Source organism: Struthio camelus, chromosome 4 (genome assembly GCF_040807025.1).
Source record: "Struthio camelus isolate bStrCam1 chromosome 4, bStrCam1.hap1, whole genome shotgun sequence".
Lineage (NCBI taxonomy): Eukaryota > Metazoa > Chordata > Aves > Struthioniformes > Struthionidae > Struthio > Struthio camelus.
Genome location: NC_090945.1, coordinates 42,098,441 through 42,115,951, shown reverse-complemented (window position 1 = coordinate 42,115,951; position 17,511 = coordinate 42,098,441). Strand labels below are relative to the sequence as shown.

Below are 17,511 nucleotides of genomic sequence, written 5' to 3'. Positions count from 1 at the left end.
CTAAACTCATTAGAATTTAAGTGAGAGTTAAGGACCTGGTGGTGGAAAAGGCAGGAGGAGAAGTCACTGAAATAGATGTGCTGTTGTCTAAGGGATCTCAGCAAATCTCCAGGGGAGATGCAAAGGCACTGCACCAAAAAAAACCCAAAAAAACCCCAAACTTTTAAACGATAGTAAAGGCCAGTCAGAGAGATTCTATAGATTTTCAGACCTAGGTGAATTTGGTGAATCTGCCTGCCTGGGCACCTTGCCCAACTTGAGACTTTCTTGCTTCCTGTTGTCCTGCAGATGATCTTCTAATCAGCTGTAAAAAAAGATCTTGTGCTGCCAGTTTTCTTTCACAATCTCATCTCCTTCATGTGCAAAGATAGGACATGTAATAGGATAGAACAGAAATGAAACTGCAGAGTGAGAAACAGTGGGACAGGTGGACAACAGCTGCTTCTGTGCAGCCTCGCCCAGACGTATGTGAGAAATTGCCTCACAGAAACACTTTCTCCTGTGGTAGCATCTGCCTCCAGTGGACTCCTTTTCCATAGCATGGTCCTGTTGATTTCTGCTACAGGGATCTGAGTGGAGAGATTTTTCTCTGGCCTCTGTATCAGATATTACTGATAAATAAGAATGATTTTTCTCTAAGGAAAATGGATCTAATTCCATTTTCTTGAATATACTTATTTGAAATAAAATTTGAACAATATGACTGACTGCATTTTCTCTGAGAATTTTTCCATCCAGTCCTACATTCCTACTCCATTGGACATACAACTCCTCATTTGTGTGCAAATACTGATTTTTCATGTGAATACCTATGCTTGTTTTGCCAGAGGTTTATCTCAAAATACTCCTGAAGTTATTTCAGGGAGTAGTTTCTGTAGACTCCTGCATTGACCTTGATGTAAAATTCCAAAGTGTCCGTTTTTCTGTTGTTGCGTGGCATTCATCTGAAAACAAAAACAGGTGCCTGTGGTTACTAGAAACAAATAATTATATTAAAATTATTATTTATGTTAAAAATTTGCCCCATGGAAACCCTAGTTACTTTGTGTAAAGCGAGTGATAAAGTGTTACGTGATCAAATGTAGCATAATAAAACCATAATATCTTCCTGTAGGGGTAGGGATGCTGATTTTAAAGATGTCCATAATTGTTTAAAAAGGTATAAAATGCCAGATTGATATTTGGCTCCAAATTGCAAAATCAACTGAGGTATTCCTGTTATCTGTGAGATGAATAATAGTGTAAGTAGTTCTGTAACACACTGAATACAAGGCTGAAAAAGCCTTGTGAATGTATAATCTGAAAGCACTGTAGCAAAACTGAATTTTTTTTGTTCGTATGCTGAATTTTTCGTCTCCTTTCAGCAAATGGTAGTGAGGTTCACATTAGCAATGTGCGCTATGAAGATACAGGAGCGTATACTTGTATTGCAAAGAATGAAGCAGGGGTGGATGAAGACATTTCTTCCCTTTTTGTGGAAGATTCTGCTCGAAAGACCCGTAAGTATTCTGAGAAATATAAAAATACATGTAATGCTTACTTAACATAAAAAGGAAATTGATATTAAAAATTAGCATGAAACATTAAATAGATTCACATGAGTATATCAGATAGCCGATAAAAAAAAAAAATTGTTTAAATAACAATGTCCAAGAGTCGCTGAAGGAAGAGCGCATAATCCGAAGTTTATCTAGGAATGAAGTGATTCAGCCTGCCAATTGACACATTTTTCACGTTGGTGTTACAATTTGGTTAGTTTTTCCATGAAAGGTTTGGCACATATGAGAGGAATATGAAGGGGAAAAAGGAACTGGCTCTCTAAATAAGGCAGAACAGTACTCCTGGTGTGGTTTTTAGGGCGAGCGGGAAATAATAGTGCACACACGCACGACCTTTTCCAGTTTTTCTTTCTTTATGATCTTGACATATCAAGAGTCAAACTTGGCTGTTATGACATGAGAGTCATCACAGGACTTGATCTCAACTGCTGGAGTGCTTGGGCAGTTCCAGATCAGCTGGCCCATGCGATCTTGTGCCTTTGGTAACAGCAGTTCTCCAGAAAGGTGGAGCAGCAGTGGTACCGTTCACTTGTTAGGTGGGAAGTTCGGTGTGTCAAAGAAATGTATATACTACCACCCTAAAGTGGTGGGGCTGATGTACCCTGTTAACTTGTCTCTCTTGATACTTCTTTCCCCCTCTTTTTCTTTCCTCTGCTCAGAAAAATCCGTTCTTGAGTTTATATTCCAGCTTGAGTCTTCTTTAATTAAAAAAAAATTTGCTATTTTAATGAATGTGACATATATTCATTAGAGATAGATATAGTAGAGAAAGAGTTATTTTACTAGTAAGTCTGATTGCATTAACCTAAGGGATTATTATTCCAGATATATCTGGAAGCTTAGTCAACAATGATGAGTATTCAGAAGATATAGAATTAGTATCACTGCAAGTCTGTCTGACGCTTCCTATGATAAGATGCTGGGTTTGGTTACCTATAGGTTTGTCAGACCTTAAGCATTTGCAAGGAAGTCTTCCGTACAGGAAAACTGTATAGTCTGAAGGTTAATATATTTACATAGCTACTTTGATTGACATTAGTTACAGCTGTCATTTCAAAAGTCTTGGAATGTTTTTTCAGTGTATCATGAAAGTGGCTGCTCAGACATTCTGGGGAGGCAACTGAGGATAAATACATTGCTTTGATCATTTTGAAATTCTAGTAATCTGGTGATATGAAGTGGCTGTGTCACCTTCTTTTGTCTTTAGCAATCTGGGAAAAAAAAAAAAGTGACTCTTACCAAGTTACAAGATCTTGAAAACGGGAATTTGTCTGACGAGACTTGTTTGGTCTTAACAAAACAGTTGTATCTCACTGGCCAGCTTCCATGTAGCTGCTATTTTAGACCTGATCTACACTGATTGTGCTCCAAGAGGAATAGCCACACCTGTGCAAAATACTGCTTCCAGGAATTATAATATGATGCAAGAATTTTAGATCAGCTAACTTGTAAAGTCACATACCATGCAATGAACAGTGCTTTCAACGCTTGGAACAAATGCTTTCAAGTCCGCTAGCAGTAAGTTGGAAGCTGTTAGGATAACCATCAGTGGCATGAAAGATGTAAATGAAGGAAGATGGAATACATGCCTAATTATTTCTAAGATAATTCATCCAAAAGACAGAATCTTTTGTCTCTAGAAAAGTCATTTGCTCTATGTCATGAGTCGAAGAGAGGCGTCATATCATGGTGTTGTTACATGTCTGAACATGGTTTTCTAAAAATTGGTGGATGTATAAATACAGGCAGAGTCCACAGATGCATCATTATATCAGTAAAATACAGGTGAAATAGGTAGTTATGCAAGATGCTTGCTCTAGTTCAAAAACCCATTTCTGTCCATGCAAGGAGACAAAGGTAAATACTAATGAAAAAGAACAATTACAGTCAGTATCAGAATTACACTAAACATTAGTCTCTCTTCACAGGTACAGATTTTGACAAAGATTGAAGGTACTCGTTCATATTTTGCTGGAAGTGCTCTTGTGCTCCTGTTTAAAAAAAAAAGTCTCTTTACAAAGAGAACTTTCTAGTTTTAGAAGAATGAAATTACAGTATAAGAGCTTTATTATTAAATCTTTTCTACATGTTTTTATGCTTCTCAAAACACTAGTTCATGGACCAAAGTAGGGATTATTGGAGAAGAGAATGACATAGGTAAAACATCTGGTTAAGGCTTTGGGCTTCTATTTCTTCCCCCCTCCTCTCCTAAATACAGTATTAGTATCTTCTGGTATAATCTAATGCCTGTTTTTGAGGCCAAAATTTTAGGTTTAAGGATATTCCCTAGCTAATGTTACAAATATGATTTCATATGATCTAATGTAAACTGTGCCTGCTATGGATTACTTTTTTTTTTTAATAATTCTGCTTTTATCCTCCTTTAAGGGAAAAAAAAAGACATATTTATTTCATCAATCAATGTTATTGCTTGTTGGCCTTTTTTTGTTTGTTTGTTTGTTTTAACCAGAGTACAGAAGCGTCCGTTCTGGAAATCTTACAATAGAATGTTGCTTTGGGATGAAAGCAGAACAGCTTCTCACTAGCTTGTCAGTTAATCTGGGTTTTTCTGCTTTTTAAATGTCACAGGGTAAAACTCTTCACAATATAAAAGCATTTCAGATTATTGAGCTGACTGGCTATTGAGAAAGTATTGATAACTTTTACAGTGGACCTCCAAAGTATTAAAACTATAATTACATTGCATTAAACATGACAGTAATTTTATATGCCACATAATGAACTTAAAACATAATGCCATTTTTACCAGCCTATGTATTTTGTTTCCCAGAAAGGCAATATTCAAAGAGAGTGTTCACTTCTGCACTTATCCAAACCACTGTTTATATGCATATGAACACTTTTGGCAATTCATTTTAGTTTGCATAATAAGCTAAATTTTGGGCAATTGTCTGTGGAATTTCATTTTAAACACGTAAGAAATTTGTTGTGTGTAAAACCCAATACTGCGTTTTGAGAAAAATGTAATATATGTGGCAGTACAGACATGGCTAGCTCACTGCTTTGGGGAAGTCTTGCTAGTGTAAACAACTCCTCAGGAAATCTTACATTTTCTAGTATCTCTATCTAAATTAGAATCAGTGCCATTATTGGTGATAATAGATTGCTAAATAATATACAATTCTTTTCTTCAACCATGTGCCTAAAAATGTTAGCGGCTTGCTCGGCTTTCAAAGTTCACAGCATTAGTTGCACACGTATTTAATGTCTGTGTCTCCGTTATAAACAGAAAAGAAATGGAATGAAGGGCAAACCTATTCCCTATAATGAAGGGAATTGTGGGAAGTGTGATACTAGTCACAAAAATACAAGTATATAGTGCAAAGCATGACTTAGAGAAGGAAGGGCACTGTGTATTTTAAAGATTCTAGTGTCTAGCACAGAAACTTGACACATTCAAGGTCTCAAGAAAAGTCAGTGTACTTCGATGATAATGATTCATCATCAGGATGGTAATTTGAGATTGAAGTGAATGAAAGATGCTGTGGAAGTGGTTTGTCATACAGATCTGTTAAATAGATGCCAGCACTAAACACTGAACCATTGTTTTGTCGTACATTGGTAAGACTTTTAATAGAGGATGACAGTCTCAAGAACAGTTTGGCTGCTTCTTTGCACTTAAGCCTTTTACAATGTTCACTAAAAATAAAACTTCTGAAAATATGTTTTCATTGTGGCATATTCTCTGGTGAGAGGGATTAAATAATTTTCTTTAAAAAAAGCTTAACTTTAGCATATTGATTTACCAATAAACTCATTTTGCAGCTGAAATTTGTTGCACTTAACATCTGTGTTGAAATACATGCATGTTTTTTTGTAGATTCATAAAGTTCTGATGGAAATTGCTATTTTATATTATTTTACCCTAAACATCTGTTATAAGCTTTGCTAATAAACATCTGGTACTATCTATTATTAGATCCTATTTAGTTGTTCAAATGTCAGCCATTTGAGTTTCAACATTTCATTATTGCTATCTCGAACAGAAGGGTTTTTTTTGTTTTTCTTTTTTTTAATATTTCTGCTAATATACTATAGCCGCTCCTGAAACAGACATTAGCTGGAAAACATGTTTTTTCTCATGTTAAAAGTTCTGTAGTCATTTTACTGATAGCTTTTTACATCACAGTGTGGGACTTGATATTGGTGATTCATGTGGGGAGGTTATCACTGGAAGGGTACTGCAGCTACCGTAATAATTTCTGCAGAGCTGGACACAGTAAAAATCTCCAATTTGTGATGTAGATATTGGGTGGAGCCTTCAGAGTTTGGTAGCTTTCTGAAGATGCCATCCGCACTTGGTAGACTCAGTCTTTAGGACTGTCAGAGCAGAGAGGACTCTCAATGTAAGTGTATTTCCTTTGCTCGTGGGGCTATTGGGACATGAAAGTGAGGATTCTTTATGTGCTCTTGGCTCTTTCAGTGGGCCTCCAAGTAACACCTAAGGGAAGCTAGGCAACTAGGAGGAAGACTTGAGTAAAACTGAGGTGAAAGAGTCCTGGGGAGAGGGAAAGTGCAAAAGAAAGTTGCTCAAAGCAGAGGCCAATAATGTAAGGAAGAAATGGAGGAGAAAAGCAGCAGTAAGTGAAAGAGGAAGGGTTAGTGAGAATACTTAAACAGCAAAGGAGAGAATGGATGGGATATCCCAAAATGAGGGAGAAAGGGATAGGAGGATAAAAGTAAAATCATCCCTTAAATGTGACATAATAATTCTGTATAAGATTGGATTTGCACCCAGCAGTCACTGATGTTTTTATTGTCTTGTTGTCATTAAATAGCTGATCGCGTAGTGACAGTGTATGCCTTATATTTCTGCTCCTTTTTAGTACATGTGGAGAATAACATGACTTCTAGTGAAATTAAAACAAATAGAAATTTCTGAGGATATTCTGAACTTGCTATTGTTCTAGTAAGTGAAACATTTTTAACTTGCCTTTTTTAAAAAGGCAGCATATTAGAGTATAAATATATGTTAAAGGAAAATCTGTAAACCCGAGAAATAAAAATTAGTCAAAAAGTTTGTAGGTAGAAGCAACATATATTATTAGGTAATTTAGAGAGCATTTAATTATCTACTTGTAGATTGTATCGTTTAGACCATCTCTGACAGAAGGTAGTTGGTTTCCCTGGTCTAAGTGTTTAAACGCAGTTTAAGTAATTAAGGAATTAGTCTTCAGGCTTTGAAGTATGCTGCTTCTGTATCAGACCTGAGGAAGGGCTTGTGCGCATGAAAGCCTGTCTGCTTTTTCCAGCTATACCGGTTAGTGAAGAGCCTGGCTCCATCTTCTCGATGACCTCGTCAAACATATCAGAAGGTTGCCGATAGGTGCCTCCGAACCCTTCTCATCTTCAGGCTGAACAAGCCCAAATCTCTCAGTTTTCTCCCTGATGTGCATACATTTTATGAGGTTGTCTTTGTTCTCCTTCCTCCTTCCCAGCAAAATCTTTATGCCAGAATTCATAGGATTTTTTAAATCTCTATTGGAAAGACTACTTTACTCTGAGAAAACTTGGCCTTAAGCTGAAGGTAGATGTTTCATGAGAATGCTGTAATGTAAGTGGAAACTACTTATGATCGTTATGATATTTTATACAGACGTAAATTATTTTTGGGGCTTTTCCCACCAGATATTGATCCCTTCTGTGTTAATTAACATCTTAGATTAATATAGAAAGCGTGATTACTAATTTGCTCTGTATTTCTGATGCCTTCTTGATTTGCTCCTCAAACAGCTTTTCAGAACATGCATTTTAACATACAACTTTTATACTCGACAAGAAATATACCATATATATAGTGAATAGATCTGTACATTCTATTCCTGCAGCAGTAGCATCTAAAATATTTATGGGTGTAAGAACTGTGCTTTTTAACTCTCTAGAGATTGGAAAGTCTTTCTGTGGTGTGAATTCCATTTTCTCTTAAGTTTGTGGTTGAAGCCACCAAGCGTGAGAGGTCTGTGAGATAACTGGATGACCCTGAGGTGACTGGTAAAAACATTCTGGGGGATAATGATCTAGTGTAAATCTCAGTGAAGATAATAGTGTCTCCCCCGCTGTCGTGATCCTCTGATAATACCTGAGAGAACTCAGCTGGGTTGGAAAGAGTGTCTGGTGTTATTACATTTGTTGGACAACTAGCAAATTAAAATCTGGTTTTAGTTTCATTACAATTTAGTTTGATTTTTCAGAACAGGCATTTCGTAGGTTCATAGAATTTAAGCTGGGCAGAACCATTTTATCTAATTTTATCTTCTCCATTTCACAAGACATTAAATTTGATCATGTTATGCCTGAATACAGATGTAATGCTATGTTTGCTTAGAGCGAATCCTCCCAGAAATGCGTTTAGACTAGGGTTAAAGATGCAAAGAGATGGAGAATCCCTTATATCTCTTGGTACTTTGCTACACTAATTAACCAGTTCCACCGATGTAGAAGTATGCATACTTAATTTTCAATGTGAACTTGGTGAGCTTCCGTTTCCTTCTGTGATTCTTGTATTTTTTTCTGATAAATTAATGATGCCTTAAGTTTTTTTGCCTTAACGAAGATACCATCATTAAATATTGATTAATTTATCTTTCACACACTACAGAGAAATGCCTCATAGTAAGACAGATATCGTAGGACTTAGAGGGGATTTTTTTTTTTTTGGTCTAGGAGGGGTTGGTAGGGTTTTCTTTTGTCTACTTAAAAATGGGAACAGCTCTGTTTGCAGAAACAAATGTATTATTTGCTCCTTTAACATTCTAGAGAGAGAAAGTAATATTTGCCAAGTCTTTGCTTCCACACCCATTGATCCTTTCACTTCTGTTCCCTAGTATTAGCAGTGGAAGTTTATGTTCATAAGTTTATCTGCCATGCATCCTAAATCCTATCAGGTCTCACTTTCCAGATCCTACTTCTTCCTTTCTCCCAATGTAGGCATAGTCTGTATTTTTCCCCTAGATGTCTAAATTTGCATTTGGCTATATGAAAAAGTATTTATTTTAGAGATATGTTTTATAGTGCACTTTAAACTGCTTTGCAAAATACTGTTATTTACCATAACAGGTAATTCACAGATTTCATAGGAAATGATTTTATATTTGTTTCCAGATTATTGATGAAAATGCTTAAGATAGCACTCACTACCACTTCCTTTGGAATACATTCCACCATTGTCTTCTCCACAACTTACTAATGACTCCGTGTTGAAAACTGCTTTTTGAGGTCAATCAGTTTGGCAGTTTTTAATTCATTTAAAATTTACTTGACTACTGTTTTATAACTCTAATATTTAATCAAAACAATCTGTGGTAACAAATTAGATATTTAGAAGAATTCAGTTTTACATAGAAATTTTTACATAACTAAACTTGCAATCTTATCAAAGAATATAATGAGATTTGTTCGATAAGAGCTGATTTCCACTACAACCTATTAGCTGACCTATAATTAAATTATTGGCCTTTAATTTCTTGCTGAATTGAATTCTCTGTGACTGTTGTCTGTTCTTTTGCCTGGGACATATGTTCCACTCAAACTAGTTTAAAGCTACTTTAGGTTTTTTTGTTTTTTGTTTTTTTGTTTTTATCCTGGCATATATAGTGGTAGTCTTCTTAGACTTTGCAAAATATTCCAAAATTTATACAAAATTAATAGCCAAACACCTCTTCAAACAACTTTTTGAAGCTGTTATGCACTTCATTTGGACCTCTTAATTTAAAATGTTTATTTTTAGTACATGTTATTTACTGTGTATTTTGCTAATGACCAGGTAGAAAGTGCTTTATCAGCCTTATGTATTCAATTATTATCCCACTTCTGTGCAAATACAGAACAGCAGTATTTATAGAAGAATATTGTCAATGGAACATTTAAAAAAAAAAAAAAAAGCTGTCCCACATCAGTGCAATTCAAATCTTGAGCTCTGGAATGAGGATGCTTTTCTTCCACCTCTAGCAGCCATTTGTGTTGATTTCCAGGGCCTTTACTGCTGTGTTAGTGTAAAGGAATATCAAGCAGCTGAAACTACTTCTGTTAGATTAAAAATGGGATACTAAATGTAGCTAAGGCTACTTCTTTTCCTAAGGGCTGCTATTTTTGTGTTTTGTTCATTTTGGCGCTCCATCTCTGCAGAAGCTGAAAAGGCAACTTTTCATTTTCTAGCTTGCAGCAAATGCAGATGCACTTTAAGGAACTCTCAACTCCTTCATTAACTGATAGCTTTCCTCCCCATACTACGGGATTTAGCAGCATTTAAAGTATGAACACACAGACTCTCTGTAGCTCCAGTGCTGATTTATGTCAATGAGTATGTTTTATAGTCACAAACACAAACTTGGATCAGCCTGGCTCCTAGAAGCCACAAGGCAAAACAAAATTGTTGGCTTGCTTTTGTTGAAACACTGGGTAGAAGCTGGAAAATTTAAATGTGGAACAAAGATAAGTTGGCAGTGTATCTTAACTATATATATATAGTTATGTATATATATAACTATATATATATATAAATGTATGTATGTATACACACACACACACACACACACACACACATATACATACACACACACACACACACATATATACACACACATATATAAGGAAGGAGGGGTGGTCCAAGATGTTACTAGCTGTTTTGTTGTAACAGAGTACAATGCTGGTCATGAAATGAGGAGGGGGAAATAGCAATGTTCATCTGTCGGCTGTTTGTTTTGAGGTTATGTTCGGGTGATATTAGGACTAATAAAATATATTTCAGTTTTTAGTCTGAATATTAGTTTTTATTAGTCTTTAATATTAGTTGTATATGGAATGTAATACATGGCTAAGGAGTACAAATACACCATTTTGTTTACTTAAAAAAAGATAGGAAGGAAAAATTATGTTAGCACAGGAATATTTAAGTGAATTAGTGGAATAGAGTACATCAATGTAATCTAGATATCTGAAGAAGAAAATCTGCCACTATAGAAAAAGGAAAATAAACAGGATTGTCAGAGGCAAGAGAGTAGTTCATTGGTAATTTTCAAATATTTAAAAATTCTTGTCTTTACTAGTGGTAGAATATTTTGAAGTATAATAACTTTCAAAATCCATTTATTTATTTTGTTTCTCCCTGCCTTTGACAGCTACATCAGTTCTGCTTTTATTTCCTTTCAGTTTCTTTTCAATGTAATCCTATCAAACTGGAATCAGAGCTTGTGAAAGCGTGTGCCATTCCTTTTAAAACTAAACAATTCTGTGGATTTGCGGTTTATTGTATTATTGTATTGGCATTTTCCAAAACCTTGTTTTATAAAACATATTTTAGTTCCCCATTGATTAATATCACCTTTAGTATTCCTCTTAATTTGTTAAGGTACATATGTATGTCTCAATACTTAGGGAGTCAGCTGTCATGGTAGAAAGTTGTCAAATAACGCTACTAAGACATTTTCATGACCAATATAAGAGTATTTGATGATATTTTAATATTTATGAATTTTTATTCTTGGTTATCAATCACAGGTGCCTGTGTAACTCAGTTCACCCGCTGTGACATCATCATATACTTTCTCCTATAAATTCTCTAATCCATTCACACAGAGCAGGCTGAAAATAATCTGCCTCATCCATTGTGTCTTGGGGCTGTATTTGAAAAATAATACGCCTTTCCATACCATTAAGCAGATCTATTTCTAAACCAGTGCTTTTTTTGCATAATGTCATAGTCCTATCACCTAACAAGAGATTATGTGATCTGAATCCTACTGACTTGACAGGTTTATGGCCTTCATAAGCAACCAGGCATCTCCACAGCCTAGAACTTGGAATAAGTCTGAAAGCCTTTTGACTGTGATTTATAGCCTAAATTCTCTCTGAAAGGATTTATACATCTTTAATGGAATCTTCCTGTCACATCTTATCCTGAAGGATACCTATTTACTTAATTCCTTGGAGATAATTTATGCTGGTATTTTATTTTATGGCTGAACTAAACAACTTCATACTGGTTGACAGCATCATGGACAAAGACTCTATTCCAGACTTCCAAACAGGGGGTAGCTCATGAACCATTTTTACTTCATACCGATGTAGACTGTTAACGTGCTGTGAGAAAGGGATTCAGCATAACTCATTTTGAGGATTCACAGAAAATACATTAGAGAACAGTAAGCTAACATGGAGGGCAAGCAACAGATCCATCCTAGGTTTGTACAGTTTAGCTTATTGGAAGTTGTGAATTTTTACTCACTTATGTTAAGTGTACATATCAAAATGCACACACACACGCAAGCGTAGAAATGTTTTGTCCTACATCGTTACCAGTTCTAAAAAATACCTATATTACAACAGCTAAATATCAGACAGCTCTTTTGAGGTTGAAGCTCTTATGTGACCAAAAGTGTCAATTGTGACTTTTAACTGATAACTAAAAGTTTAATGTTCATATAAAAAGGTATTTGGTTACAGTATTAGCCTAACCTGAAATGAAGTCAAAGTGCACGTCACATGAGAATAGAATGGAACTTTAATAGAATTTGTATCAGCATAATTACATACTAGTTGAAACAAGCAATCACTAACTTTGAAAAAGTGTGTTCATTTATTCCTTTTGCAAGTAAATGTGTTTTTATATATTTATATTTTCATGTAGACCAAAGAAATAGGATGAAGTAAAAGTCCATAGAATAAAGTAAAATTAAAAACCAACATCAGCAGAAATGTTTTCATTATGCTTGATAGTGGAAGTTGAACAAAAAGTAAAACACCTTAATCTCTTCCCCCTTTCCACCTTTAGCACTAACTATTTTTAAGTAAAAACGATAATAAAAAATTGTGTAGCTCAGCAACCAGACTGTAATGATGGCATAGTTTTGCCTTGTAACATAATGGCTTGTGTTTATACATTAGAGATATGAGAACTAAAAATAATATAACAACAGATGCATTCTTTTATGATGTGTTTATGATTTACCAGAACAGTTGCCAAAGGTGGTGGCCATCAGTGAAGTTTGCAGACAGCATCTCTCCAAACATCTTGAAATTACTTTTTTTTTTTTAAACAATTATTCTTATAGCTATGAGATGAACAGTAAAAGTGTACTGCAACTACTTTCTCAGAATGCTCTTGCACTGTGTATGTTCATTTAAACACTACTGCAGAGAAAGGCCTGCCACTTACTTTTTATGACTCCTTTGGAATAAAGGAAACTAGATGGAAATCATCAAATCACATCACAACATATAAGAAATGAGATTAAAATCTGGAGAGGAAGAGTTGAGGCATTGCTTCATTCAATATCTGGATCTGTTATTTGTTCTAATCTAGGTCTTCCGATACTTGCAATAAGGATAACACCTTATACTTTTAAATGGAAAATTGGAGCAAACTTCTAATTACAGTTTTTGGAAGCATCCCAAACTGCACTATAGTCTCTGGAATGGCTAAGACCGTTAAGTTTATTACAAAGATCCTAATTATTACTTTTTTATTATGAGACATTGTGTAACTTGTCGATTCCAAATTCAAATACATGCAACAACATTTAATTAGTTTCAGGTTTTATAAAAGAGTTATTTCAGAATCATTTGAAATAGTACAAGCTGTGTCATAAAACTGGATGACTCAGTAGGAAAGCAGATGCATTTTTATGGATTTGTAATTTGGTTAAAATTCATAGGGAGTGAGATATGTTACTCAATGCTAATGAAACATTTGGAATTTCTACCCTACAGCGTTTGGTGCTTGTATTATTCCATTGCCAAACAGCAGTTTAGCAGCAGCAGAGAGAGTGAGAGGAATTTTCTGTGAAGTTCCTCATTCTGACAGAGGGCAACATCCAGTGAAGAAGGGATTATAGAAGGATTTCTTCCTCTTGCATATATGCAAATATGCAAAGTAACACATCAGTATCAAAAAGAAAACTTTAGGGAAAGGTGAGAAGGCTCTCAGAAGAAATGTGTGCACACAGGTAAATGAAGAACAGGAATTAACCACATCCTGTTTAAATGAGAGAAATCATGCTGATATTAGAGGAGCACAGCAACTTATGGTGGGGCAATTCTGAAAAATAACAGTATGTGGAAATTTTAATTTCAAACTTGTAGGTTGTTTGCTATATGTTCCTATTGCATCTTCCTTATCCCTTCCTATTTTCTGTTACACCTACCTGTTACCTCCTGCCCATACTGTACTGGAAAGAGGCAATTCTTTCCTATTCCATGGTACAAAGTCTAGTACAATGAGGCTGAAATGAAATTGTTGGTTTCTATTCATCAGCTGATATGTTCTGAGAAATACAAGTAAAATACTTACAGAATTTTAAGAACTTTACAGAATTTTAGGAACAAAGCTCTAGATTTTGTCTCATCAAAACACCAGGTAACGGTACAAGTTGCTGTCAGTTTATGAGCAATTATTATTTGGATTTCAGAAGATATCAGACTTCTTTTCCTGTTACTACAAAGGGTACTGCCAAAAATATTTTATCACATCAATACATAATGCAGAAAAAGATATCTTTGTGCTATTTTCCTCACATTCCTCAAGCCATTTTGAACTGAATTGTCCTTTTAGTGCAACAATCTAGGAAATTTTTTAGCTGTTAGGATTTCCTATTCTGCTTATGAGTGCTAATGCAACAAAATAACATTTTATGAAAATGTTTTATTTAGCTTTCATGATATGTAATGGCAAGAGAGAAGAAAGAATGACTTCAGATTATTTAACCACAGATACATAAAATAGGTAAGAAAGAAGGACAATCTTAAAAAAAAAAAAAAGTTCATAGATTTTAAAAGATCATTCCGCATGTTTTAGATAATTACTACTGAAGCATATGAAACGAGGGAAAACTGTTTGTGAAAGAAAATGCAATACTGTACTTTTATCCAGAACAAATTATTTCTCTGATCCTTATTGTCCTGATCTTATTATTTTTCTCTGGAGATATACAGCACTGCATATTGATTACTGATGATGTGATCATATAATTATTTTGCCAAAAGGAAGCAAAAGGGCTACATTTAATCTCTAAACACGCCGAATGTCAATCTTCAAAAAAAAAAAACCACCAAAATAACTAATTATATTAATCTATGTTTTATTATTATTATATTAAATTCTATTACATACCAATATATATTAGAATATATTATATGCTTTCAATCTTTAAAAAAAGGAGAAAGGATGACCTCTCTAGCTGTCATAGCTGGAAGCTTGGCTGTTGAGACAAAAAAAGAAAGTGAATGTAGTGATGACATTTCTTAGCAGTAGAATGGAGTAGGATACAGATTTTATTTGGAAGGTGACACTTTAACACCCTCTCCCTCATTTAGTAACAGAAATGACATGGTTTTTTGCAGTTGTCATTTCCATCCAAAGGGATGGAGAATCTGTACTGCTGTTGCAAACTGCTGAAGAATTTCATGAAGTACTAAGGACAGAGTTTACTGACAAATGTGCAACCTGTTACCGTTCAGCTAACACAGAAGAATAAAATAGATAAAGAGTAGGCTTTTGGACGTTTTGTTAACTACTCATAGTCAAAGGGTGGGACTGAGCACAAAAAGATAGAATAGCTACGTAAGGACCATGAAAAGAGATTTTTATGGAGTTTAAAGTGTGCTTAAAAAAAAAACCTTTGAAGAAATATATGCATTCTCCACTGATATTCTTTGCTATGGTATGTTGTTTTAATATAATTATTTTTACAAATCATGGAAATTGGGCCTAACACAGAGAACTACTACCTTCTCTTAAAACATGAGAAACTTTTAATGAGATATATCAATAATTAGGTATTTTTCAATCTTAAAGCTTATCAGAATTGAGTGTAAGAATTGAGTATAGGGTATGATTGCATACCTTAGTTCTTATTTACCAAAAAAGGAAGCTAAACAGTAAGTTCCCTGCCATACTTTCTATCTACAGTTGTTGTATTCAATCTTTATCTCAAGATTGGAGATTTTTTTGAATATAAGTTACAGGATTGAAAAAATAAGTGATCTCTTGACCTGTGTATTAGGTGAGGTGCTAGTAGTCATGTGTGATTTTATAATGTGTTCTGTAATTTAAATAACGTCTCATTTTTCTTTGAACTTATTTGTTAAGTTTCAGATTATTAAATTAGGTGCTTTTTTAAGCAATCTTTTTCCCTCCCTCCTTTCAGTTGTTTATTTTTTGTAATGAACCTCAGAACCTTTTTTCAGTAACAGAGATTAATGTCATTTAACATCTTACACCATTTCATTTGATGCCATGTTCTTTTACACAGTTGAAATAACATATATATAGTTGTAAGTACTTTTTATTTTCTTTCCTATGTCACCTCTAGAAAAAAACCTGAAAAAGTAGAAGTTTATGGCTAAATTTAGGTGACCTGAAGTACCAAAAATTACTTTCCTCACAATGTGAAGAGAAAAACTAATTTTAAAGAAAATCCTTCAGGTTATCCTGGGGAAAGAAATGTGTTTTATTTCAGGGAATGACTACACTTCCTGAGCTCTCTTCTTCCTGCTCCTGTGCTCTTTCTGCCTGTCAACGTACAAAGGAAAGAGTTAACACTTGGGCAAGTGGAAATGAGCATATGTACTTTAGCTGTTCCCTCTTTAGAGTTGGCAGCTTTTACACTCCAAAAGACTTGACTGCATGGTGTATGCAAAGCGGATGCCATGTGCAGTTGGTGGGAGGGATAGATCCCAATTTTTTCCTCTTCTTGGACATGGAAAATCTTTGAGTAGACTTCAGTTGCTTTCATCCTGTTTCCTATGACGAAAGAAAGCGGTTTCTGTAAATCTCAGGCTGCAAGGATACATTTACTCTTTAACATCTATATTTAAATCCTTAGTCAGTTCTTTCTCTAATTGCTGTACTGATGATCTACCAATAGCTCTTTATTTCAAAAATAAAAGCTGTCAATAAGACATCAGACTAATACTCTATCCCTAGATATTTAGAGCTTACAGTGAAATGTCTAGTTTAGGGGAACAGTCAACTTGTCAAAACATGAGCTGCAAAGCATTATTTTAAAAGAGGCATGTTCATGTCATACTCTGTTCATGTTTGCCACTGAAATATGCTACAAAACAAACCATTCTGTGCTGTCAGCACTGGCTCTGGTTCAGAGCTATGCTAGCATTTGTTGGCAATGTAGTCACCAAGAAGTTTCACTCAAAGCTGCTGGATATCTAGAGGACACACACCCAGACAGTACAGTCAGGACTTCTTTGGAAGCAAGTCTTCTCTGAAAACCAGAAAAGCAAATGCAAAAACAAATGGTTGAGAAATAAATGTGAAATATTTTGACTCTGTTTTGAGTTTAGCAGCACTTCAGCAAAAATTCTGCTTCCTGTTGTAAAGAGAGAACACTCAGCCTGTGTAAGTGACAAGATGACACACTCCATTAGTACTGGATATTGACAGTTTATGGTATACAGATTGTTTGCATATTAAAGGAAGGACAAGAGTGATATTTGAAAATAGGGCACACATAATAGGCAAGAGAATTGAACTATTTTAAAGATAATAAAACATTTGATTTCTGTTGTGGCAAAGTGAAAAATTTTATTCTAGCATTCAGCATTGTTTCACTGCAACAGTATCAGTGCTACTTTCCACTTATATGGGGATATTTCATTCGTATGCTTTAAAGCCCTGAATATTAAAAATCATTATCACCTTCGTTTTATCAAGGGATAACTGAGTGACAGAGGTTGCATACTATGTCTAAGGCCCTGTAATCAGATAGCTCTGTTGAGGAAGAGAGTTCATGAAATAGAGTCAAGAGACAATTAAAAAAATAGTAGAGAAGGGGTAGAGAAAAACCAGAAACCTAAAAGCTCTGTTGTCCTAAGCCTTAGAATCATCATCATTTTGTCAGAAAATAAACTTAAACTTTCTCCAAGGGCCTGTCTACATATCTGATACTGTCTCTTCTTTTAGAATGCAAGAACTAGAGAA

The 17,511-nt window shown here is 34.8% G+C and overlaps 1 protein-coding gene across 3 annotated transcripts in view; it reads left to right on the top strand.

Moving 5' to 3' along the window:
• FSTL5 (follistatin like 5) overlaps positions 1 to 17,511 on the top strand; it is a 332,339-nt gene that overhangs the window by 264,724 nt on the left and 50,104 nt on the right. For all 3 annotated transcript variants that reach the window (XM_009677159.2, XM_009677155.2, XM_009677157.2), the window contains exon 10: positions 1,365 to 1,499. In XM_009677159.2, coding sequence (XP_009675454.2) covers positions 1,365 to 1,499 — 135 coding nt within the window. The remainder of the gene's footprint in view (positions 1 to 1,364; positions 1,500 to 17,511) is intronic.